General features: G+C 42.9%; 1 protein-coding gene across 5 annotated transcripts in view; it reads left to right on the top strand.

The window, feature by feature from the left end:
- efr3b (EFR3 homolog B) overlaps positions 1-25,999 on the top strand; it is a 91,498-nt gene that overhangs the window by 3,781 nt on the left and 61,718 nt on the right. Inside the window, exon 2 of one of the 5 annotated variants that reach the window (XM_033025091.1) lies at positions 11,275-11,480. In XM_033025091.1, the coding sequence (XP_032880982.1) occupies positions 11,441-11,480 (40 nt within the window). In that variant the 5' untranslated portion in view covers positions 11,275-11,440. Of the gene's footprint in view, positions 1-11,217; positions 11,481-11,846; positions 12,085-25,999 lie in introns of those variants that run through there. The other 4 variants (XM_033025090.1, XM_033025092.1, XM_033025094.1 and 1 more) reach the window with 4 other exon arrangements.

Raw genomic sequence — 25,999 nt, 5'->3', positions numbered from 1 at the left:
GAGCCCCATTGAGAGGAGGCTCAAGCTACATACATCCTAACATCAGGAGTTGTGTCAGTGGGGGACTATGGGAAAGTCCGCACCAGCAGCAGGGCTGCTTAAAGGGGATGCTGAGTCTATGGCAGTGTTGGGCAGATGAGAGAGTCCGTGCCAGCAGCGCCTTGTAACAGGGCTGCATAATGGGGATGCCAAGTCTATGGCAGTGCCGGCCTATTGCTCTAGGCCGTGTCAGCAGCGCCTTGTATAGGGCTGCTTAATGTATGGCAACAGCACCTGTAGAAGGGCTGCATGATGTCTCCCTCATGGAGGAGGTGAGCTTACCGGGGCATTTTCTGACCCTGGAGGGTGGGCCTGTTGGAGAGGCTGCATCAGCAGCGCCTTGTAGTAGGGCTGCTTAATGTCTCCCTTATGGAAGAGGAGAACATGCCGGGTCAGTGTAAATCTGATGCCGAGGCTGAGGGTATAGCGTGGAGCATACCTCAAGGGATGAAGGGTACATGTCAGAGGTACGATTCCTGGCAGCAAGGTTGCCATCCCAACATAATGCAGTGAACACCACTATCAGGGGACGTTAGAGCCACCCGCCGAATCTTCTATTCAGGTAAGACCTATTCCACAGGCAAAACCTAAAGGACGAAGCATAAACTGTTGGACCAATTAGGCCAATGACGAGTAAGGATTCATAGTTAGGGGAAAACGCACCCCACGGCTTCATCGGCAGGAAACGGTTCACTGAAGCTGGTAGCAGCATTAAGCTGACCAGAGTTATTCTACAACTAAGTGACCACGAACAAGTTGGTAAGGTTTACAATTGGTTGTGCAATACACAAATGATTGAGACATTGTCATCTAATCAGAGGCATTTTAACCAGGTAAACTGGACAATACTAGTATTCCAAGAAGGTTGGAATTTGGCCAGAAGAGTGTTGAGCCAGGTCCAGTATTTTAGCTAGGTTGTTTTCGAGACAGGCTCGGAGATATGGGGAATTGTCTTTCAAGGCAAGGTCAGAATTGGGCAACAGATTGGAATCAATAGAAACCAGGAACAGCCTTGTGGTTATAAAGGCGTTCCTCTTCATTAGACTAACTGGCAATGTAATAAATGTGATGCAGCTGTGCAAGTGGGAGAACTGACAGTATGTTTAATGACAAACAATAAGGGTCATGAAGGTCATTGATAATACAACTTGCTATTGCCAGCTGAAGCTAATAAAGCCACTATGATGGACAAACAGTATTCAAGGGCTGATCGAGGAGGTTGGAGCACGCCTCCCCGGACGTGGGTTGAACGCCGCTCACGGAGTTTGGCTGTCGATTGAGTGCAGCTGCAGGGAGGGACCGCGCCGGTCCGGAGGTTGGGAGAGAGAGAGAGAGGAGACACTGAGTAGTAATAGTAGGGAGATATTGTATTGGGGTATCGGCCGACGGCCTGTATAGGTCCGGTAAACGGTGCTCTGGCAATATTCCCTCGCTGTTACAAAATGACAGGAGAGAGTGGGTCTAGTGGTATGGAGGCCAGTGGAGGAGAGGATAATGAAGGAAATGTTGAGAAGGAGTGGGAAACCGTGGGAACACGGGGTAGTCCCAGGAAGAGCAGCCGTAAAAGAAGGAAAAGCAATATTGGTGGATCGGAGAGTGAAGACAAGGAACCAGAAAAGGAACCAGAAAAGGAAATTTCGTTAAATGTAGTGGTGAGGTTTGAAGGAGAAGGAGGAGTAAAGAAGATAGAGCCAATGAAGCTGACAAAAATAATCAGAGCCCAGGTTGGGGAAGTAAAGTATGCAAGAGTGCTGGAAGATGGAAACATGCTAATAGGGTGCAACAGTGAGGCTCAAGTTGAAAAGGCAATGAAAATGAACAAGATTGACAAAATCAAAATAATCAAAGTAGTGAGAGTGGGAGAACGGAGGAGGGCAGGGTGTAAAGGGGTTATCTATGGAATCCCTCTCAAAGTCAATATGAGTGAACTGGTTCAGGAACTCAGAAAGAAATGTGAATTAATTATGAATGCCAAAAGAATGACCAAAGGAGCAAAGAAAGAGGAAACTGAGTCAGTCCTGCTTGAATTCAAGACAGAATCCCTTCCAAAAGTGTTCAAAAGGGGACTGCAGATGCTGGAATATCGAAGGTACACAAAATTGCTGGGGAAACTCAGCGGGTGCAGCAGCTGAGTCAGACTCTGAAGAAGGGTTTCGGCCCGAAACGTCGCCTATTTCCTTCGCTCCATAGATGCTGCTGCACCCGCTGAGTTTCCCCAGCAATTTTGTGTACCTTCCCTTCCAAAAGTGGTCCATTTTGGATTCATGCGATATAGTGTAAGAGAGTACATACCCAAACCAATGAGGTGCTTCAAATGTCAGAAATTTGGGCATATAGCTAAAATGTGCAAGGGGGCGAGGAAATGCGCAAGGTGTAGTGGGGACCATGAATATGGTCAGTGTGGAGAGGGGGTCAGACCAAAGTGCTGTAATTGTGGAGGAGTGCATAGTGTGGCTTACTGGGGCTGTGAGGTGATGAAACGTGAAGCTGAAGTACAAAACATAAGAGTGAAGGAAAAGGTCTCCTATGCAGAGGCAGCAAAAAAGGCTGACCCTACAAAACAGATGAATGAAAGAAGGATCAGGAGGGAGCAAGATATGGGCATAATGGAAACAATAAAAGAAAAAGAAAAGAGTATATGTAAAGAAAAGAAAAACCTGGTTATATTTATAGCAGGAGTAATAAATGCGACAGCAGAAGTAAAATCCAAAACAGAAAGGATCCAAATCATTGTAAAGGCTGCAGTCCACCACTTGGGCATGGCAGGATTGAAGTGGGAGGAAATACATGATGGTCTCAGTATCCAGGCGAGCCAAGAGTCAACATGTGTGGGTTAATAATATTAATGTTAATCCTACAATGGAATGCAAGAAGCTTGTTAGCCAATGGGCAAGACTTTAAGCAATTCATAGACAGTAGGAAGGAAAAACCAGATGTCGTATGTATCCAGGAAACCTGGTTGAAACCAAGTTTAGATTTTGTTCTATATGATTATGTTGCAGTGAGATGTGATAGGGGAAATGGGGGAGGAGGGGGTTGTGCCACTTTCATTAAAAAAGGGATACCATACAAGGTATTAGGAATTGGGCAGGAACAGGAATATGTGGTAATAGAAGTGTGGTCTGAGAGGAGGAAAATAGTGGAAATAAATTACTATAATCCATGTAAGCGATTAGAGGTCAATAAGTTACAGGAAGTAGAAGGCCAGAGCAAATCTAATGTTATTTGGTGTGGGGACTTTAACGCACATAATACATTATGGGGCAGTGGAAAGTCAGATAATAATGGACAGGTAATTGAGGAATTATTAAATGATGGTAATCTAGTATGTCTAAATGATGGAAAGAAGACCAGGGTAGATGTTAGGACAGGGAAGGAGTCTGTATTGGACCTTACACTTGTTTCTAATAGGATTGCTGCTAAATGTAACTGGGAAGTATATGAAAAGGGTACCATAGGAAGTGATCATCATCCTGTGCTATGCAAAATAAATATTACTTTAACTATGAGTAAAGAAAACAGAAGTGGACGATGGGTGTTTGGAAAGGCTAATTGGGAGAAATTTAAGGAGGAAAGTGATAGATATGTAAAACCGATACAAGAAGAGACAGATATAGAAAACTTTGAGAATAAATTGTCAGAAGGTATCAAAAGAGCAGCATTAGTTTCCATACCTAAAAGTAAAGGAAGATCAAAAAGGAAAGCTGTGCCATGGTGGGACAATAAATGTAAAGAGGCAGTGGTGAATAGAAACAGAGCATTCAGATTATTAAAAAGAACTCATAACTACCAACACATGATTAATTACAAACAGGCTCAGGCAATTGTAAGGAGGACTATAAGACAAACAAAAAGAGCATATTGGAGGAAGTATTGTGATTCAATTGGAAACACAACACAGGTAGGGGAGATATGGGGGATGATTAAAAAAATGGAAGGTGATAAAAGGGAGTGGAGTTATCCTATCCTTACAAATGGAGATCAAACTGTAGTCTCAAATAAAGACAAAGCAGAACTAATGGTTAACACTTTTAGTAGGGTTCACAGCTCCCACAACTTATCAGATGAAGGAAGAAGTGGTAGGGAAAGAACAAGAGAGGAAAATGTTGAGGCCTTACAAAGGAAAGGTATCACAGAGGACAAGCACAATATTCCATTTAATTTGGGGGAGCTAAAGAGAGCTCTGGCCAAGTGTAAGAACTCAGCCCCAGGGAAGGATGATATTTGTTACATAATGATAAAGCATCTAAGTGAGGAGGGACTCCAAAAGATACTTGCACTATATAACAAGGTGTGGGAAGAAGGGCGAATACTGGAGAGGTGGAAGGAAGCAATCATTGTGCCTATTAGGAAACCAGGGAAACATGCAAGTAATCCAGTAAATTATAGACATATAGCTTTAACAGCACACATGTGTAAACTGATGAAAAGAATGGTAAATGAAAGATTAATGCATCTAATTGAAGAAAACGGTATAGTGGCTAATTATCAGAGTGGCTTTAGAAAAGGGAGAGGTACTAATGATCCAGTTCTGTGCTTGGAAGATGATATAAGGAAAGCACAAGTTAAAAAAGAATCTGTAGTTACTGTATTTTTTGATGTAGAGAAGGCTTATGATATGTTGTGGAGAGAAGGTCTTCTAATAAAGCTGCATTTAATGGGAGTAGGAGGAAATATTTTTAACTGGATAATGGATTTTCTTAACGGTAGAAGTATCCAAGTTAAAATAGGGTCAGACATCTCTAGTAAATGTGTAGTCGAGAATGGAACTCCCCAAGGAAGTGCGATAAGCCCGATCCTATTCTCAATCATGATCAATGATATATTTGCAAACATTCAACCAGAGATGGGGCGATCGCTCTTTGCAGATGATGGCAGCCTATGGAGAAAGGGGAAGAATATAGATTTTATCGTGGGAAAAATGCAGCAAGGGATAGCCCAGGTGGAAGAGTGGGGAGTGAAATGGGGTTTTAAATTCTCTATAGAGAAGACAAAGACAATGGTTTTCACAAGGAAGGAAATTAAAGAGGATGTCCAGTTAAAACTATACGGCAACAATTTGGAAAGAGTAAAAGATTTCCGTTTCCTGGGAGTCCATTTTGACTCCAGATTAACATGGAGGGTCCACATTACAAAAATAATTGGAAAATGCAAAAAAGCCATCAATGTAATGAGATGCTTAGCAGGTTTAGAGTGGGGAGCAGATATATTATCTCTTAAACATATCTATGTATCACTGATCAGATCCAGACTAGAGTATGGCAGTATAGCTTATGGGTCAGCATCTAAGTCAGTGTTGTCCGAGTTGGACAAAGTCCAAGCGGAAGCTCTAAGAATCTGTATAGGAGGTGTGCGGACGTCACCTGTATGTGCACTACAGGTGGAAACTGGGGAGATGCCGTTGAGACTGCGCCGCAGACAACTAATGGCTAATTACTGGCTAAGCCTTAAGGGTCATGGAGAGAACCACCCAACAAAACAGGTAGTACAGGAGTGCTGGGAGAGAGGGGTGGCTCAGTCTGGAAGCTTCGGCTGGGTTGGAGGAGGTGTGGCAAGGGACATGGAAGTAGAGGACAAAGAGTTCTGCCCTGCAGTATTGTGGCCATCTGTCCCAATATGGTTACTGAACATCCCAAAAGTTGATCTGGAGATATGGGAGGCAAAAAGGAGGGAAAAAAATTCGGACCTAAAAACAGAATACCATAACCATATATATAATAGATACAGGGAACACCTCTTAATCTTCACAGATGGATCAAAGGACCCAGTAGCTGAAACAACAGGGGCAGCTGTGGTAGTGCAAGGGATGAATGTTGAGATTTGCAAAAGAACAAATAACTATTTGACAGTGTATACAGTGGAACTATACGCTATTTTGATGGCAGTTCGGTGGATAGAACAGGTGCAACCATGCAAAGTATTAATATGTAGCGACTCATTGTCTGCAATCCAGAGTATTGGATCTGGTGCATCCCATAGGCGGCCTGACCTAGTGTATGAAATTCTACTACTATTAAGCCAAGTAACAAGGAAGGGCAGTGACGTGACTTTGTTGTGGGTCCCAGCACACATTGGTGTGCTAGGAAATGAAAAAGTGGATAAATTAGCAAAAGAGGCCGTTAAAAAAGAGAACATAGAGGTAAACTTACAATTATCCAAATCTGAAGGAAAACACATTGTGTGGAAGAAAATAAATCAGGAATGGCAACAATACTGGGAACAGGAGACAAAGGGGAGACACCTCTATTCGCTACAAAATAGAGTGGGCATTACAGCAAGAAGAGGGGGGAACAGGAGAGAACAGGTAGTATTAGCAAGATTGAGGATAGGACACACTCACCTGAACAGCACATTAAATATGTTGGGAAAACATCCTACTGGGCTGTGTGAGGAATGCCATCAGCCGGAAACAGTTCAGCATGCTCTAGTTGCATGTAGAAGATATGAAACAGAAAGAAGAGTTTTGATCAATGAAATGAAGAAAATTGGAATGACAGATATATCAGAAAAGAACATTCTAGAGTATGGAGGGGAAGGAAAAGGAGTAAAGGTGTTGTTTAATTTCTTGAGGGCCTCTGGCCTTATAAAAAGGATATAATGTAAAGACATGAGGACTGTGGAGTGAAGCCAGAAGGTGGCAGCAATGCAACATTGTGGATGCCGGCTGCCATAAAACTCCAAAGAAGAAGAAGAAGAAGAACAGTATTCAACATTGCTCCAGTAGTTGATCAATAAATATGTCATTATATTGCAAAAAAAGATGCTATGGCTTAAGGTGGTAACATGCGAATGTCATCTCTAGTTGGAGGTGCAGGAGATTTGCAATGTTATTAACTCTTCAGTTTGGTATCAACTATCTATAGATCCTAAGTGCATTTATGGGTTAAAGAGTGATTGAGTGAGTATGCATAGGTGCATGCTCAACTTCATGTTGATACACTAAGATGTGGCATATGATAAGCACGAGGGTGCAATCAGGGAAAAGATCCTGTAAAAGGTACATTGTAGCGGCACCATACGTGATGAATATAGGAGACGTCAGCCGGTTCAAAGAATCATTTATTCGATGGTAGTTGGTGCGCTAACTATAATACAATGTTGTTGCAGCTGAGCGAGGTTGTTCCCTCGTGCTCAGCTGCCAGTTGTCTCCCTAGGTCTCGTGGTGAGAGAGCTTTTGTATCAGGACACTCTCTCTAGCCCATGACGTCACATGCCCGCCCTCGTATCTCCTGACGAGGGTTCGAGCATGAGTGGCCCTGTTTAGGCTGACGCCACAACATAATCTAATTTGTCACTGGAGTATCATCAAGTACAGATCAATGACAACACAGAATGGGTGTTGGACCACGCAGTATTTATGAAATTCTGATTTAATGCAACACCGAATATAGATATATTGTTTTCATCCTAATTAAAGGTTGCAAAAATGTGTGGCATAACAGTGGCGAAAGATACATTCTCGCTACAAGCATGAGGAATGGTCTTTTATGCCTTCCTCCAATTTGCTTTATGAGTCGGGTCTTGAAATAGAGTCATCAAGAGGCGCTTTAGGTTCCAGCTGTGGAATTGGCCTACGCAGTTTGATTCCCGATTTGTCGGGAATAATAATAATGCAACATTATATGGTTATTTTAAACGTAACTTGCTGGTTCAGCCTGTGGCTTGAGAGATCAGCTGTTGCATGATAAAATTAATATATGTTCTACAGATTCGCAATAGACTGCTTACGGCTTGGGTTGTCGCCTATTTTTGTATGTATTCACAGTGCTGGAATGGTACCAAAAAGCGGTACTTTACTCTTTCAGATGGGAAGCGGTTGTTTAATGCTCATGTTATATTTTAAATGGTACAGATTCTGAGTTATTGCAGTTCATTTAAATGGTCTTTGACAATTGAATTATAGGGTCATTAACTGTGCCAAGGGGCTTTCCATCAGACTTACTGCAGCTAACGAGGTCCAAGTTGTTGGGTTCACCTCGGATATCGAGTTAGTAAAGGATATCTGGTACACAGGTTTCCCAGGACAAGTACAATGTAGTATGGGAGATTGACATGGTGTAACACTATTTTAACCAGGGGGTTCCAGCTACATTCTTTGCTTTGATTGGACCTCATTAGGTAGTTATCCTCCTGGCGCTGGTTAGCGCAAAAGGTCACTCACTACATTATTGTGACAGGAGAGGATGATTACATCTGCAAATATATGCATAGTATTTTATGCTATAATTAATTTAAGCAGAGCAGTATGGGTGTCAGGTCTCAAAATAGTTCAAGACATACCCAGGGATTTTTCGTTTTGTGGGGACACACATATACAACAATACGTCAAGGTCACCAAGAGCCTTTGAGACTGAGCTAACTATGATTGTTAGTTACAAAAGACGTTATAAGAACCTATCTGCTCAGATCTTGTCAGGTGTTACAACGGAGTTGAGATATGCAAGAGTAGATACTGATCCGGTTCTCGCTCCACCAGGGCTGCTATAACAGCAGCAGCAAGGGTTAATTACGTTCCGCTGGACCACATCCTAACGGCTGTAGTGTGGTCAAATGAACAATATTTCAAACATGTTATAATAACCCGTTGCCAGACCAGAGGTATTTCTCAATTTATTTTATGTTCTGTTATAGGTTCCATCCGGATGAGAGATGTGACTATTGTTATTGCTTATTTAACAGCATCAGCATGTTTAAATCTATGTCATGACTGTATGCATTATGAATGTTTTCTCTCATTTGTCAATGAGGCAGTTGTGGTTGTGTAGACTTGTTTCTCATGGCATGAAATCACAGAGCTTTGAAATCTTCACGTAGTCACTCGCGTGACTCCGAAGTAAAATAGTAAGATTAAACGAGAACTTACCAGTTTGAAGTTTGATCTTTATTTTATGAGGAGTTACGATGAGGGATTACGTGCCCTCCGCTCCCAGCCCTCATTAAGATCATCTGGTAGTTCTAGTCTTCTTTCATCTTACTATCATACTTCAGTCACTATTGTTATCTGTGATTTCACACCGCTGCTTTGAAGATTGGCGCACGTGCGGCTGAACGGGCCTTCATCACGTAATCCCTCATCGTAACTCCTCATAAAATAAAGATCAAACTTCAAACTGGTAAGTTCTCGTTTAATCTTACTATTATAGATTATATAAATAGATTATGAAAGAAAACTGGCAGGGAACATAAAAACTGACTGCAAAAGTTTTTATATATATATGTGAAGAGAAGGAGATTAGTAAAAACAAATGAAGGTCCCTTGCAGTCAGAAACAGGTGAATTGATCATGGGGAACAAGGACATGGCGGAGCAATTGAATAACTACTTTGGTTCCGTCTTCACCAAGGAAGACATAAATAATCTGCCGGAAATGGCAGGGAACCGCGGGTCAAATGAGATGGAGGAACTGAGTGAAATCCAGGTTAGCCGGGAAGTGGTGTTAGGTAAATTGAATGGATTAAAGGCCGATAAATCCCCAGGGCCAGATAGGCTGCATCCCAGAGTGCTTAAGGAAGTAGCTCCAGAAATAGTGGATGCATTAGTGATAATTTTTCAAAACTCTTTAGATTCTGGAGTAGTTCCTGAGGATTGGATGGTAGCTAATGTAACTTAAAAAGGGAGGGAGAGAGAAAATGGGGAATTACAGACCAGTTAGTCTAACATCGGTAGTGGGGAAACTGCTAGAGTCAGTTATTAAAGATGGGATAGCAGCACATTTGGAAAGTGGTGAAATCATTGGACAAAGTCAGCGTGGATTTACGAAAGGTAAATCATGTCTGAAGAATCTTATAAAATTTTTCGAGGATGTAACTAGTAGCGTGGATAGGGGAGAACCAGTGGATGTGTTATATCTGGACTTTCAGAAGGCTTTCGACAAGGTCCCACATAAGAGTTTGTATACAAACTTAAAGCACATGGTATTGGGGGTTCAGTATTGATGTGGATAGAAAACTGGCTGGCAAACAGGAAGCAAAGAGTAGGAGTAAAGGGGTCCTTTTCAGAATGGCAGGCAGTGACTAGTGGGGTACTGCAAGGCTCAGTGCTGGGACCCCAGCTATTTACAATATATATTAATGATTTGGACGAGGGAATTGAATGCAACATCTCCAAGTTTGCGGATGACACGAAGCTGGGGGGCAGTGTTAGCTGTGAGGAGGATGCTAGGAGGCTGCAAGGTGACTTGGATAGGCTGGGTGAGTGGGCAAATGCATGGCAGATGCAGTATAATGTGGATAAATGTGAGGTTATCCACTTTGGTGGCAAAAACAGGAAAGCTGACTATTATCTAAATGGTGGCCGATTAGGAAAAGGGGAGATGCAACGAGACCTGGGTGTCATGGTACACCAGTCATTGAAAGTAGGAATGCAGGTGCAGCAGGCAGTGAAGAAAGCAAATGGTATGTTGGCATTCAAAGCAAAAGGATTTGAATATAGGAGCAGGGAGGTTCTGCTGCAGTTTTACAGGGTTTTGGTGAGACCACACCTGGAGTATTGTGTACAGTTTTGGTCTCCAAATCTGAGGAAGGACATTATTGCCATATAGGGAGTGCAGAGAAGGTTCACCAGACTGATTCCTGGGACGTCAGGACTTTCTTATGAAGAAAGACTGGATAGACTGCCTGTGCTCTTGCTCCATGACCACCGTCTTCTACAAATACCTATAATTTCCATCCGTACATTGACACTTTAATTGCATCTGCGATTGTAAATGTCACCCTGCCTGCTGTGCATCTGTAAAATGCAAACCCAGAAGTCAAAATTTATTTGCTTATATTTATTTGTGTTCATAAGATCACAGATTCTGACCCGCACCAATATGCTCACTAATTTCATTCCCATTTAAAATACTTAATTTTATTATCCACCCAATGAATCTTTAAGTCTGAGTCCTGTTGCTGTTGGTATACACTGATGCTGGATTGGATGTTTTACTGTGTAAGCTTTGTACTATGTATTTTATTGTTCATGGTGTGACAACTAATATCCCCTGGTGTAAAAGTAAATTACAAAAGTTATTGCTGGTGTTCCTTCCATGTGTTGGTGTCAGTGCACGGTGGTGATATGTTTTACATTGAAAGCTCTGCTGAAGCCTGTTGTTTTTGCTAATGTGAATGTGAAAGGACTGGAAATGGGTCTATTTGTGTCACTGTATCAAAACGCCCTTGAAAGGAGAGCGAGGACGGAGGAGGGCGAAGGCTGCAATATAAAGCTGAGCTGCTTGCTCTCTATTGAATCCAGAAACCTCTTTTCATTTGGAAGGACAATAACAGCATTCCAGGCAACAGGAGAGATCGGTATGGTGTCTTGCCTCTCCGTTCTCCTTCAAACTGCTTTCTGCTTTGATAAGTGAAAACCAAGCCTTGATTTACTGGAATGCTGGTGAGAGAACACAGGAGCATTCCTAATGGACTGCTGTGGAATTGCTGACCACCATATTGGAACTGGTAAGTATCTAACAGTGATTAGTATTTAGGCAGCTCTGTACTAGCCAGCAAGATTGTGGTGGTAGAGGGAGCTGTCGTTAAATGAACAGCAACTCTGACAGATATTCTGAGTACATTCAGAGTAAATGGTGGATGATATTTAGTGGCTGAAACATGCAGCAATGTTATTGCTTGGCTTGGCAAGCAAATAGTTTTCCAGATAGTTGCTTTAATTGTCCTCTGCTAAATGCGTTTAAAACACACCGAGAATCCAGCATCCCCCACCCTCTATCCCAGTCGTAATGAGCTGTGAGCCTGCCAGCAGTTTGCTGCTGATGCTGATGTAACACATTCGGTGCTGAAGCGTTGTATCAGTGACTGTGAAGCTGAAAACATGTCCCGAGAGAGAAGAAAGGATCAGTGATTCCTCCTTCATTCATCCCATGCTGGCTGGGCTGAATGAAAAGTCTGTGTGTGTGTCTGTCATTCAGCATTCATCAGGATCACTGTTGTCGTCACACAGGGCTAAGGTCACCTGCTTCGTTCATTTCAGGAGAGATTAGATTCTTTCAGATTTCTGCCTGGGATTGAGGGAGAGATGGTATAGTCCACTTTAAGATGTACGGTAAGGCTTGAATTAATCATCTTATCAGAATTCAACCTCAGTATTAAAATAACATTGGACTGTTGTAATGCCACTTTAATGCATTAAATTAATTTTAGTCTGCTGGTTTCTGACGGAAATGTTGTCCTCAATTTGTAAAGCTATCCGTTAAGTGGATACTGCACATCAAGTGTTGTAAAATGTGTTTGTGAAATAGCTGCAGTCATTTGTGCCCAATGAATTACATCATCTGTGTGTGGTGGCATTGCAATGATATTGCTCTAACTTAATGCTGCAGAGATGCAGATGCACCATAAACTCGGCATGTAAGTGAGCAAAGCCACGCTGACCTTATCCAGCCCCACTCATGTGCCTCAGATAGCTCTGAAAGAGGAAGGAAAAGTCCACCAGATCGCTGTCTCTGACTGTGGCCCATGCTCGTCAAACTGAAACAGTGTGTGTAGGTGGAGATTTGCTGAGGGCTGCATTCTCAATCATGCTGCCCAGCAAGCCCAGGCTTTGTGCTCAGTTCAGTGAGACATTCCGCATAGTTCTATCACTGCAAGCAAGAATCGGCACATCTCAGGAAGGAGAGGCAGGTAAAAGAGCGTGAAACATATAGTTACAAACGATCGTCCTAAGTACTGCTTACACTAGTGCACGTGCCAGAGGCAGTCTCAAGGTTATTGTTTTCCTATAGGTGCACAGTTCCTCCTCTCTGCTACTCGTGTAGCCTGAAGGTTCATCTCTCAGAAACACAGGATAAATAAGCAGTGCTGTTAATGCAGGGTTTACAACAAATCCTCTCTGCACTTGGAACACTTTCTAATTTTTGTACTCTGGTTGGTTTGAGCAGTTTTGGATTATAATATATTGTCCGTTCCACTCTGCGGAGGTTTTCCAGATCAGATAAAACAAAGGCTAGACACAGAGTATAACTCCCACTGAATTATTCCACATATTTCTGCCTCCAGATTCTAGCATAGTAGCATCTGAAGGGTTTTGTATCTCTAAAGCTCCCTTCAGACTGTCCTGCTGCATATTACCTGGAGAAAAATAGCACACCTTAGACACAGAGCAAGGCTCAAGTCATACATTCCCAGGGCAGTGACAAAAACAAAATGTGGGTGAAATACAGTTAACAATAGCTGTACAAGAAGTTAAAAGAGATATTTAAAATGGAGTTAGTCTCTGAAACAGAATTTATAAATTTATACTTATGAGGATTTGGAAAGGGGGCGAAAAAAGTTCACCAGGTTGTTGTCTGGATTAGAGATTGTTGGCTATAAGAGGACAAACGTGGATAGTTTTCACCAGAGGCCGAGGGAGGACATGAAAGAATTCTTCGAGATAAGATTTACTGCCATTTGGAAGAGAATTAGGGATAGCCAGCGTGGCTTTATACGTGGCAGGTCGAGTCTCACTGACTTGATTGAGTTTTTTGAGGAGGTGACAGAAGAGATTAATGAAGGTAGGGTGATTATGTTGTATACGTGAATTTTAGTAAGGATTTTGATAAGGCTGATACAGGAGATTAAGATGTACGGGATTCACGATGACTTCACAAGTTCACGTCATAGGAGTAGAATTAGGCCATTCGGCCCATTGATTCTACACCGCTATTCAATCATGGCTGATCTCTGCCACCTAATCCTATTTTCCTGCCTTCTCCCCATAACCGACACCTGTTCTAATCAAGAACTTGTCAATCTCTGCCTTACAAATATCCACTGACTTGGCCTCCACAGCCCTCTATGGCAATGAGTCCCACAGATTAACTACCCTATGATTAAAAAAAATTCTCCTCATCTCCTTTTTAAAAGAGCGCCCTTTAGTTCTGAGACTATGACCTCTGATCCTAGACTCTCCCACCAGTGGAAACATCCTTTCTATTTCCACTCTATCTATGCTTTTCATTATCCTGTAAATTTCAATGAGGTCCCCCCTCAACCTAAACTCCAGCGAGTACAGGCCCAATGCTGTCAAACGCTCATTATATTCTAACCCACTCATTCCTGGAATCATTCTTGTAAACCTCCTCTGGACCCCCTCCAGAGCCAGCACATCCTTCCTCAGATATGGGATCAAATGTGCTCACGGTACCTCAAATGTGGCTTGACCAGTGTCTTACAGTGCCTTGGCATTATATCTTCCACATCATCGTCCACAATGTAATCAACTGGATTTCATCATCATCACCAGGCTCAAAGGTATCAGTCTCATTGATTTTGGCAAGTTCTGGAAGTTCACCATATGCATTGAATTTGCCTCCCTTACTACCGATTTGACTTGCAATTTAACTTTTTGGGAGTCCAAGTCCCTTTGCACCTCTGATTTCTGGATTCTCCCTCCATTTAGAAAATAATCTACACCTTTATTCTTATCACCAAAATGCATGACTCCACACTTTGCAATACTGAATTTCATCTGCCACTTCTCTGCCCACTCTCCTAAACTGTCCAAGTCCTTCTCCAGAGTCCTTGGTTCCCCTCCACTGCTTGCCCTTCCACCTATCTTAGCATTATCTTTGCCACAAAGGCTTCAATCCCCTTATCCATATGGTCGTATGGATTCAGAACTGACTTATTCATAAAAGACAGAGGATTGTGGTGGAATGTGGATATTGTGACTGGAGGTCTGTGACCAGTGGAGTTCCACAGGGATCTGTGTTGGGATCTCTGCTGTTTGTGATATATATAAATTATCTAATGCCCTTTGTGTAAAAACCTTACCCCTCAGGTTCCTATTACATTTTTCCAACCCTCACCTTAAATCTATGTCCTCTGATTTTCTATTCCCCCATCTGGAGCAAAAGACTCTGTGCATTTACCCGATCTATTCCTCTCGTGATCTTATACACCTTTATAGGATCACCCCCTCATCCTCCTGCACTTCATGGGATAAAATCCTAGCCTGCACAACCTCTCCCTATAGCTCAGACCCTCGAGACCTGGCAATATCCTCATAAATCTTCTCCGCGCCTTTTCCTGCCTCACAACATCTTTCCTAAAACATGCTGTCCATAACTCAACATAATTATCGAAATGTGTCCTCACCAATGTCCTAAACAACTGTAACATGACCACCTAACTTATAAACTCAATACTCTGATTGATGAACACCAATGTGCCAAAAAACTTTTTGACCACCCTATCTACCTGCGACTCCACCTTTAAGGAACTATGTACCTGCACGCCTAGATCCTACTAGGTTCTAGATCCACTCCTAGGTTCTACAACACTCCCCATAGCCCTAACATTCACTGTGAATGTAAAGGATGATAGTAAAAGTGTAAATAATCTTTTCTAAGATTCCCCCCAGTCTAGTTCAGTCAATAAAGCACTGAGTCAGGCACTGGAACAACTAATCTTTATTTTTAGATTGAACAGCAAATTCCCCTGTACGATACCTAAACCACTGCGGGTTCGATCCTTGTATCTGCTTGGCCAAGCCCTTAAGCCTCGTGCAAGCAGAAACACTCCAAAAGGTCACGCAGTCCCAAGTGCTCTTTCAGAAGATCGACAAAGGATCTTTTGAGGCTGCCATTTATAGGTCCCTGAACCTTGAGTGGCCGAACTACATAGGGGTGGTCTCTTTACAATCCAATCAAACATATTAATTACAACAATACATTATTGACAGTTACCCGAACCAATAACAGAATCCCCCATACATTGTTTCAGGAGGAGCTTCTGGAAGAAGCTAACTTACCTGGAATAATGCAACATTTATCCTGGAATTCAAAACAACCCTACCAGGGCTTATCACTATCAATCAACAAACAGCAGGGTAACTGTCTGGCAACATTATTTATAATATATATACAATATATCTACAATTTCTGCTTTTGCTGTAATCCAATCATATCAATGCATTTAAGCTTGTTTGCAGAGTCTCTATACATTTTATCAATTAGGGAGAAATGAGGAGAACACCTGGATCTTTCACCATCCTGCATATCATTCTGAGGCTCAGACTAATCGGCGCCATCCAAAGCCTGTAATTTTCCGGTGACAAAGATTAAGCAATTCTGATAAATGCAGGGATCCTCCATTTTATGGTGTCTTTAATTTGGTCAATATTAACATTCCCCCATTTTATCATTTATGATAACACTCATCATTAATGATAACTCAAAATACAATAACGACTGCTTGACTTTAACAAATGTTCTAACAAAAAGATGCCGATGTATCTTCCCAGACTGCATCAAGCTTCCCGGGTTTTCGTGGGCATAGCTTCATGATTCCCGTCTGATGAGTCTTCACCTCCCGAGTTTTCGTGGGCGCAAATCCCATCCATCAATCTTGATAGTTCATCTGTGCTTGCTTGATCCATAATAGAGCCTACAGTTCCTAAGAGAACCTGCAATGAAATAAGTTAGCAATCCATACTTTCACTGATGCTTTTACAGTGATGGAGATGTACTCATGCATTCCATCCATCCAGCTGTTAGAGTCATTAGAAGAACCTGGTACGGTCCCTCCCAACGAACCTCCAATCCTTTCCTCACCCAGTTCTTTATAAGGACATAGTCTCCAGGTTTTACCATAATGGGAGTTTCTAACACAGGCATTTCACTATAGGCCGCTTTTACTCTATTATATGAATCCTTTAAGGCTCTAGTCAACGCTCGTATATAGTTGGTCATCTCCGCAGTCATATGATGGAAATTGATTATTTTCATCACATTCTGGTTCCAAGGTGTTTTCAAGGGTCTACCATAAATAATTTCAGCTGGGCTTAATCTAGATTTCCCTACAGGCGTGACTCTCATCTGAAATAAAGCTATTGGGAGTAAATTAATCCATCCAAGTCCAGTCTCCGCCTTCAATTTGGCTAATTTAGTTTTAAGGGTCTGATTTGCCCTTTCTACAAGTCCAGCAGCCTGTGGTCGATGAGCACAGTGTAATTGCTGCTGGATCCCCAGCTGTGCACAAAACTCTTTATTGATTTGTCCAATAAAATGTGGACCGTTATCTGAACTAAGTCAAATGGGGATACCGAATCTCGGGACAATTTCTCTCATTAACACTTTGACAACAGTAGCCGCTTTGTTATCAAGGGTTGGGTAAGCTTCGATCCACCGGCTGAATACATTGACTATGACAAGTACGTATTTATACCCCTGGCAACTTTCCAATTCAATATAATCCATCTGCAATGTCTCAAACGGACCCATAGGCAATGGTTATTTTTCCTCTTCACATCCTATTCCTTTCCCCAGATTGTATTTCTGGCAGACCAAACAATTACTGCTTACTTTCTGAGCTAAAGGTGACTCAAAGGCAGCTGCTTCTACAATTTCTGCTTACTGATTAACAATTGCATACCCAGACAATCTCTCACCCCACCGTCCAAAAAATGCACTCCCATCCACATATAACGTGATGTCAGAGTCCTCTATAGGTGCATCCCTCAAGTCCTCTCTGACAGATGTTTCCTCCTCTATGACAAAAAGACAGTCATGTCCCGCTTCAGATTGCTCTTCTGGGGGTGAAATAAGAAAAGAGTAAGGGTTAATCAATGTACAATGTTTTAGTTGCAGTTTTGGGTTGTTCAAAAGATAGATCTCATACTTATTTTGACGAGCCATTGTTAAGTGCTGGGTTTGAAGCTGGCCCAACAATGCCGATACTGAATGTGAACTGTACACTACAATCTCCTGCTGGAGTGTCAAAGTGTCGAGGGGGCGCTGTCCTGTGCGCGGCTGTCCTGCCAGCAGTTGTCTGTCTTTTTACCGTTTTATTTTTATTTTTAGTTAGTTAAAGTGTTTTGTTTGGAGGTCTAGACTATTTTGTGTGGGGGGTGGGGGGGGAAAGGGGGAAAGGGGGAAACTGCCTTTCAGGGTCCCTACCTGGTCGGAGAGGCAGCTTTTCTCCGGGCTGCAGCTTCGACCCGTCCTCGCGGCCTACCAACGGGCCTGGAGCGGCGTTTTCCTGTCGCGGACCGCCAGAACCTCGGCTTCGGCGGCGGCACAGCGCTGGAGCGCTATCGTGGAGCAGGCGATGCCTGGCCTGGGTCGCCGCGCTGGAGCTCCGGTGAGCTGAGACCGCCAGGAACAACATCGCGGAGCTGCGGAGCTGTGGAGCGGCCAGCTGCGGGCGGCGGCGCCGAACTTTACACCGGGAGCCTGGGATCTCGCGACGAGATCGCCAGTTGTGGAGCTCCATCCGGCGTGGCCTTGTCGGCTTCGGAAGCCGCGGCCTCCAGTACGGAGGCGGCCGTTCCAGGGTTCCCATGCCGCTGTGAGGACTCTCCAGACGCCGGAGCACCACCACCCGGCGAGAACGGCCAGGAACATCGGGCCTCCGTAGAGGCAACTGTGGAGGCCTCAATAGGCCCGACTATGGGTGAACTGGGGTTGTGGACTGGACTTTGTGCCTTCCCTCATGATGGGAGCCATTGTGGGGGGGATGTTCTTTGTGTTTAAGACTCTCATTGGTGTTATGTCTGTATTCTTTTGTGTACTGCAAAATGGCAAAAAGCATTTCACTTCATTACACCTCGGTGTATGTGAATGTGACTAATAAAAACCTTTGAATACTTTGAAATTAGCAGCTGATTGTAAACTATTATATATAGTATTGTTGTATTATTACTATCATCACTACTATTATTACCATGAGTGTTAGCAATGTCATTGGTAGTACAACTACCAAGGCTATTATTTTAACTTTGTATCTATTCATTTAGGTTTACTTCACTTTATTTCTATTTCTATTTTCTATTGTCCATTTCTCAAATTATTATTATCATTGTTATCATTATTATAGTTATATTCATTTTATGTTACTTTACTGATATTGAGCGACTTTGCTGCTTTGGGATGTGGAAATATTGGGAGTTAAGATCGGACTACTCCATGCGGATGCGAGGACAACGTACCTTGGTGCAATGGGCACTCAAGGTTCGGTTGGGACATTGGGGACCTCAGGTCCGGGGACTCAGGTTTGAAAGATGGTTAAGTGATATGTGTCACGACCGTTTGTTGTGTGTATACGTATGTATGTATTTTTTTTTGTTTTGTTTTTTTTCTTTTCCCCTTTTACCACCCACACCCCCACCCTCAGCAGCTGGCTTCGATGCGCTCTTCCATTTCAATCTGCAGTATTACAGCGCTCTGCCCACTCGTTTGGATATAGCTAAATATGGCCAACACAAACGGCACTCTTAGATTTGTCTCGTGGAACGTGAGGGGAGTGGGGGGTCCTACTAAGACTGATAAGATCTTGGCCCACTTGCAATACCTTAAGGGCGATATATTTTTTATTCAAGAGACACACCTTCGCAACAGAGAGGTAACACGGCTTAAGAGAGGCTGGATTAGCCACTTATTTCATTCAAAATTTAATTATAGGGCTAGGGGTACTGCTATCCTAATTCGTAAAAACGTTATGTTCGAACCACAGAAAACGGTGGAAGACCCTGCCTGCCGCTTTGTCATGGTCTCTGGCAAACTGCAAGACATATTGGCCAGTATTTACGGTCCCAACTGGGATGACAGCTCATTTGTAACCAAATTTTTTACATCTCTCCCAAACATTGAAAATTACCACATCATTGTGGGTGGAGATTTTAATCTGGTCCAAGACTCTATACTGGACAGATCTTCGAACAAAGCCTCCACTTTAACTAAATCAGGTAGGACTTTGCATGCTTTTACCAAACAACTTGGGCTCACTGACCCATGGAGACATACATTTCCCACGACTAAATTATTTTCATTTTTTTCCCACGTGCACCGTACCTATACCCGTATAGACTTCTTCCTCTTAGATAACAGACTGCTCTCCAAAATCAAATCCAGCGAGTATCATAGTATCGTGATATCAGATCACGCTGCGACTTCCCTCGATCTTCACTTTCGTAAACGAACTAACCCCTTTAAACAGTGGAGGTTCAACTCCTCATTACTAGCAGAGGCTCACTACAAGCAATTCCTGCACTCCCAAATCACCTTATATTTTGAGCTGAATGACTCGCCGGACATAGCAAGAGGTATACTCTGGGAAGCTTCAAAAGCTTATATTAGGGGCCAACTTATCTCTTGTCTCCAACCTGAAAAGAGCCGAGACGTCCCAAATGGCAGACCTGTTACGAAAAATAAAGGACATTGATGATAAATACGCATCTGACCCAGACCCTAATTTTTATAAAGAACGCTTTAGGTTACAAATAGACTTTGACCTCATGTCTACCAATAAAGCCAAGTTACGACTGCTTAAATCTAGGCAACACTTTTTTGAATCTGGGGATAAAGCTGGGAAGCTTTTGGCCCATCAGGCCAGAACCGAGGCGACTTCACGGCTAATTCCAGCCATTAGATCCAGCTTAGGGGAGATTCATACCGATCCTCTTAGAATTAATGAAGCATTTGCTAAATTTTACGCTGAGCTATACGCTTCCGATTGTCCTCCCACTGCAGATGACATGTTCCGTAGTATGACGTTTCCCCGAATTGACGATGAAGCCACGAAAGTCTTGGGTGGTCCCATAACTGTCACTGAGGTCCAAGCAGCCATCACATCGCTGCAAAGCGGAAAGTCGCCCGGCCCTGACGGCTTCACTGTAGAATATTACAAAGCTTTCTCTGCTCTCCTCGCACCAGTCCTGAGAGATATGTACAATGAGGCGTTTTTACATCGTCGCCTACCGCCCACCTTGTCGTTGGCTACTATCTCCCTAATTCTTAAAAAGGAGAAAGATCCTCTGCTTTGTAGTAGCTATAGACCAATTTCACTCTTGAATGTGGACCTCAAAATCCTCTCTAAAGTTCTTGCGCTCCGTCTTCAACAAGTGATGCCCTTTATTATCTCATTAGATCAAACAGGGTTTATGCCAGGCCGACAGTCCTCCCACAATACTAGGCGTCTCCTTAACATCATCCATTCACCAAGTAGTGAGACCCCGGAGATAGTGGTCTCCCTCGACGCCGAAAAAGCTTTCGACAGAGTCGAGTGGAAGTACCTATACGAGGCGATGGACAGGTTTGGCCTCGGCAATAGTTTCATTCATTGGGTCAGTCTATTATACTCGTCCCCGGTGGCCTCAGTACAAACAAACGACACACTGTCGCCCCACTTCCCCCTTTGGAGAGGTACCAGACAGGGTTGCCCGTTATCACCACTTCTGTTTGCTGTCGCGATAGAACCCTTGGCGGTTTGGTTACGCTCAGAGAAGGGCTTTAAAGGTATTACACGGTTTGACACAATTCATAAAGTCTCATTGTATGCGGATGACCTGCTCCTGTACATCTCAAATCCAGTCAGCTCTCTCCCTGTGATTATGAATATTTTAGAACGGTTTGGGGTGTACTCTGGTTATAAACTTAACTACCAAAAAAGTGAATTATTACCGATTAACTCATTGACTAAGCAGCTCCCTCGCTCTTTAACCTCATTCAAATGGGCGGAGGACGGATTTCGCTACCTCGGCGTTTTTATCACAATACCTATATTTGATATGTTCCGCACAAACTTCCTGCCTCTGGTTGAGAAAGCTGAAAGAGACTTTGACCGCTGGTCAGTCTTACCGTTATCCCTCGCGGCCCGGATAAATCTGGTCAAGATGGTCGTCCTACCCAAATTCCTGTACCTTTTCCAGCATGTTCCTATATTTATCACTAAATCTTTTTTTGATAAATTAGAAACGAGAATATCTAAATTTTTATGGGGTAGCAAACCGGCCAGAATTCGAAAGACGCTACTACAGTCTCCTAAGAGTGACGGCGGTTTGGCACTTCCTGACTTTAGGCGATACTACTGGGCTGCTAACTTGCAAAAAATCCTGTACTGGATGAATGATGAATGCGACCACCTACCGACCTGGGTACACATGGAAAAGGCGAGTTCACATCTCCCGTTGCGGTCTGTCCTATGCTCTCAACTCCCCCTTTCTATAACATCTGCGGGTGCAGGCCCAATTGCGTCCCTCTCGCTCAAGATATGGAGTCAATTTAGGAAAAACTTTGGTTTACAAGGCCCTTCCATCTTGACCCCACTGCTTAAAAATCACATCTTTAATCCTTCAAGTACAGACTCCGCATTCAAAACCTGGCATAGTAATGGCATCAGTAGTATCAAAAACCTATACAAGGATGGTATTTATTCGTCTTTTGCGGAGCTTTCGTACAACTATAGCCTCCCAAACTCCCACCTTTTTCGTTTTTTCCAGATTAGGAATTTTGTGAAGAAGATATTCCCCCATTTCCCAAATCGTCCCCCTGAAACCCTGACCGATTCCATCCTAGCTCTAGATCCCAACCGGAAGAAATGCATCTCTTTTTTGTACAACTTGTTAGGGTCGGTTATATTGAAACCTCATACCTCATTAAAAGCTGCGTGGGAGGGCGAGCTGAATATGAAACTAACAGACCAGCAATGGGACTCTGCCTTGGATTTGATCCATTCTTCCTCCATATGTGCCCGTCATGGCCTAATCCAATGCAAAGTCCTTCACAAAGTCCACTACACAAACGCAAGATTATCTAGAATATACCCCGCTGTTAAAGACACCTGCAACAGATGCAATCAATCCCCTGCCAACCATAGTCATATGTTTTGGTCTTGCCCTAAGCTAGCAACCTTTTGGAGGAGTGCTTTCGACGTGCTAAGCAGAGCCTATGGCCAGACTATTCCTCCAAACCCACTGTCAGCTATTTTTGGTATTCCCCCCAACACCAACCTCTCTGTTGCGTTGAAGCGGGTCCTGGCTTTTACAACCCTGTTAGCCCGGAGACTGATTTTGCTTAACTGGAGACTTACCTGTCCCCCGACACACGCCCGCTGGATCAAGGAGGTGCTCTACAACTTAAAGCTTGAAAAACTTAGGTTCTCTCTCAAAGGCTCTACCAAGACATTCCTAGATACATGGAACCCTTTCCTGGAACTTGTTAACTCTCTTAACTTGTTTCCGGACTCGGAAGAGGACTGAGTGTCCTCTATTACAGCTCTGTCTTATTGCAGCTGCTATCCCCTCAAACCCTCCCCCCACCCCCCCCCCCCCCTCCCTCCCCACAATCTATTTATTTATTTATTTATTTATTTGTTTATTTATTTATTTATTTATTTATTTATTTTTAATCGTATTTGTGTGCATGTGTACGTATGTGAGTGTTGTTTGTTCCCGGGTGGCGAGGGTGGGTAAGGGTAAGGGTAAGGGTTTTGAGGGTCGTTTACATACTGTTGTACAATTATGTCCTGATTATCACTGTCTGTTATCATTGTATGTATGCAAATTGCTGTTAAATTCAAAATTCAAATAAAAAGATTTAAACTAAAAAGCATTTCACTTCATTACACCTCGGGGTATGTGAATGTGACTAATAAAAACCTTTGAATACTTTGAAATTAGCAGCTGATTGTAAACTATTATATATTGCAATTAAAATTTGAGTACAAAGTGGCTGTCCCCTGGTGACCGGATCTAATTTAGAGGAGTAATAAGCAACTGGTCTATGTCTATCCCTATGTTTTTAAGTCAGAACTGAAGTTGCACATTCAGTTAAATGGTACAATAGAGCTACAAAAGGACCATGCCATGCCTTTGCCTCATTTGTTTGGCTTCTTTTGGAATTGGAAATTCGCAGATGGGTTCAAGTCTGCTTTTCTCGAGACTCCTTTTGGTATCTGAAATTATAATCCCTAAAAATGTTACTTTCTCTAGTGCCATCAGTACATTTGACGGGGAGACTACATATCCTAAATCAGCTAGATGATTTAATAGTTGAGCAGTATCTTGCCGATTACTAGATTTGTTTTTACTGGCCACTAATAAATCATCAACATACTGCACCAATGTTGAATTCATTTTGAATTTTAAAGTACTCAATTGGTCTTGTAGACACCTGGAAAATGGCGAGTTGATAAATCCTTGAGGCAAACTGGTCCAGGTATATTGTTGGCCTCTATGTGAAAGCAAACTAATATTGGTTGTCTTCGTGGAGAGGCAGAGAGAAGAATGCATGTTGCAAGTCGACTATTGAAAATATTTTTGCTTCAGCCGGTATTTGGGCTAGGATATGGGCAAGGCATGGAGCGGTTCTACAACAGAGTTGATTTCTCTCACATCTTGTACAAGTCAATATTGGCCCTCCTTTCCCGGCTTTGGAACGGCAAGAATAGGGGTGTTACAGATCGATTGGCACTTTACCAGTTTTCCTTGTTCGAGCAAACCCCAAATTAATTTGTCAATGCTGCTGATGGCCTGTAATTTTAGTGGATATTGTTGTATTGAAGGAAGTGTTACCCCTTTCTGGAGAGCTACTTGGATGGGATTGATGTTCACGCATCCTACCTGAGCTGTGTCCTCCGCCCACACTTGAGGGTCCACATACTTGTACACCTCACTCCCCAGATGATGTCGTAAGCGGGTAACCACTGTCATTGGGGCTTGATAAAATTCAACAACATATTGATTAAACAAATTTTGATTTTGGTAATTATTCGGGTCTGCCATGGTGATTACCTTTCTTACCATCGTTCTTAGGTCTTTAGCTCTCGCCGGGTAGTTCACCTTTCGGTTAATGTGAGGAGCCACTTCTTCAGCTCTTTTCCATAACTGTGCTGGTATTTTGATATATTTGGCAGCTCCCTCTTTTACTTCAACTAGTGCCAACACTTCCACCTCCCAATCCTGCTCCTCATATGGTTTAAGGGAGGCTTCCAACTCGCTATCCTTCCTACTCCTGCCATAAGCCAGTGTAATATGAGATGGGGGTTCTTCATCCAGATCTAAGGACCTGAGGAAATCTGAGAAATCTGTGGAAAGACATTCTTGCCATAGAAGGAGTACAGAGAAGGTTCACCAGACTGATTCCTCGGATGTCAGGACTTTCATATCAAGAAAAACTGGATAGACTTGGTTTGTACTCGCTAGAATTTAGAAGATTGAGGGGGGAATCTTATAGAAACTTACAAAATTCTTAAGGGGTTGGACAGGCTAGATGCAGGAAGATTGTTCCCGATGTTGGGGAAGTCCAGAACAAGAGGTCACAGTTTAAGGATAAGGGGGAAATCTTTTAGGACCGAGATGAGGAAACATTTTTCACACAGAGAGTGGTGAATCTCTGGAATTCTCTGCCACAGAAGGTAGTTGAGGCCAGTTCATTGGCTATATTTAAGAGGGAGTTACATGTGGCCCTTGTGGCTAAAGGGATCAGGGGGTATGGAGAGAAGGCAGATACAGGATACTGAGTTGGATGATCAGCCATGATCATATTGAATGGCGGTGCAGGCTCGAAGGGCCGAATGACCTACTCCTGCACCTATTTTCTATGTTTCTATCACCACCATTGAGGGGTCACTATGGAGTAACACTGCCGTAATGGAGCCCAGGGGGTCACTGCTATGCCTCTGTCGCCACATTCTATTTTTAATTGGAAAGCACAGAGCAAATCTCTAGCCATCAAGTTGCAAACTAATCTGGTGGTTATCACAAATCTGTGTCTGATTGCTTTCCCTCCATATACTACTTCTACTGGCTCAGAGATGGGATACTGGCAGACTTGTCCTTGAAACCCGGACAGATTCTGAACTTCTTTTGATTCTGGGAGATTAAAAATTGATTGAAGGGATGACATGGATGTGCCTGTGTCTACTGAGAAGGTGCAGATTTTTCCTTCTACCTGTAGAGGCAATATACAATGGCTTGCAAAAGTTTTCATACCCCTTGAACTTTTCCACATTTTGTTACGTTACAACCACAAACGTAAATGTATTTTATTGGGATTTTATGTGATAGACCAACACAAAGTGGCACATAATTGTGAAGTGGAAGGAAAATGATACATGGTTTTCAAATTTTTTTACAAATAAAAAAACTGATAAGTGTGGCGTGCAAATGTATTCAGCCCCCTTTACTCTGATACCCCTAAATAAAATCCAATGCAACCAATTGCCTTCAGAAGTCTAATTAGTAAATAGAGTCCACTTGT

This window comes from Amblyraja radiata, chromosome 8, assembly GCF_010909765.2.
Source record: "Amblyraja radiata isolate CabotCenter1 chromosome 8, sAmbRad1.1.pri, whole genome shotgun sequence".
Classification (NCBI taxonomy): domain Eukaryota; kingdom Metazoa; phylum Chordata; class Chondrichthyes; order Rajiformes; family Rajidae; genus Amblyraja; species Amblyraja radiata.
This window is presented reverse-complemented; position numbering and strand designations above follow the sequence as displayed.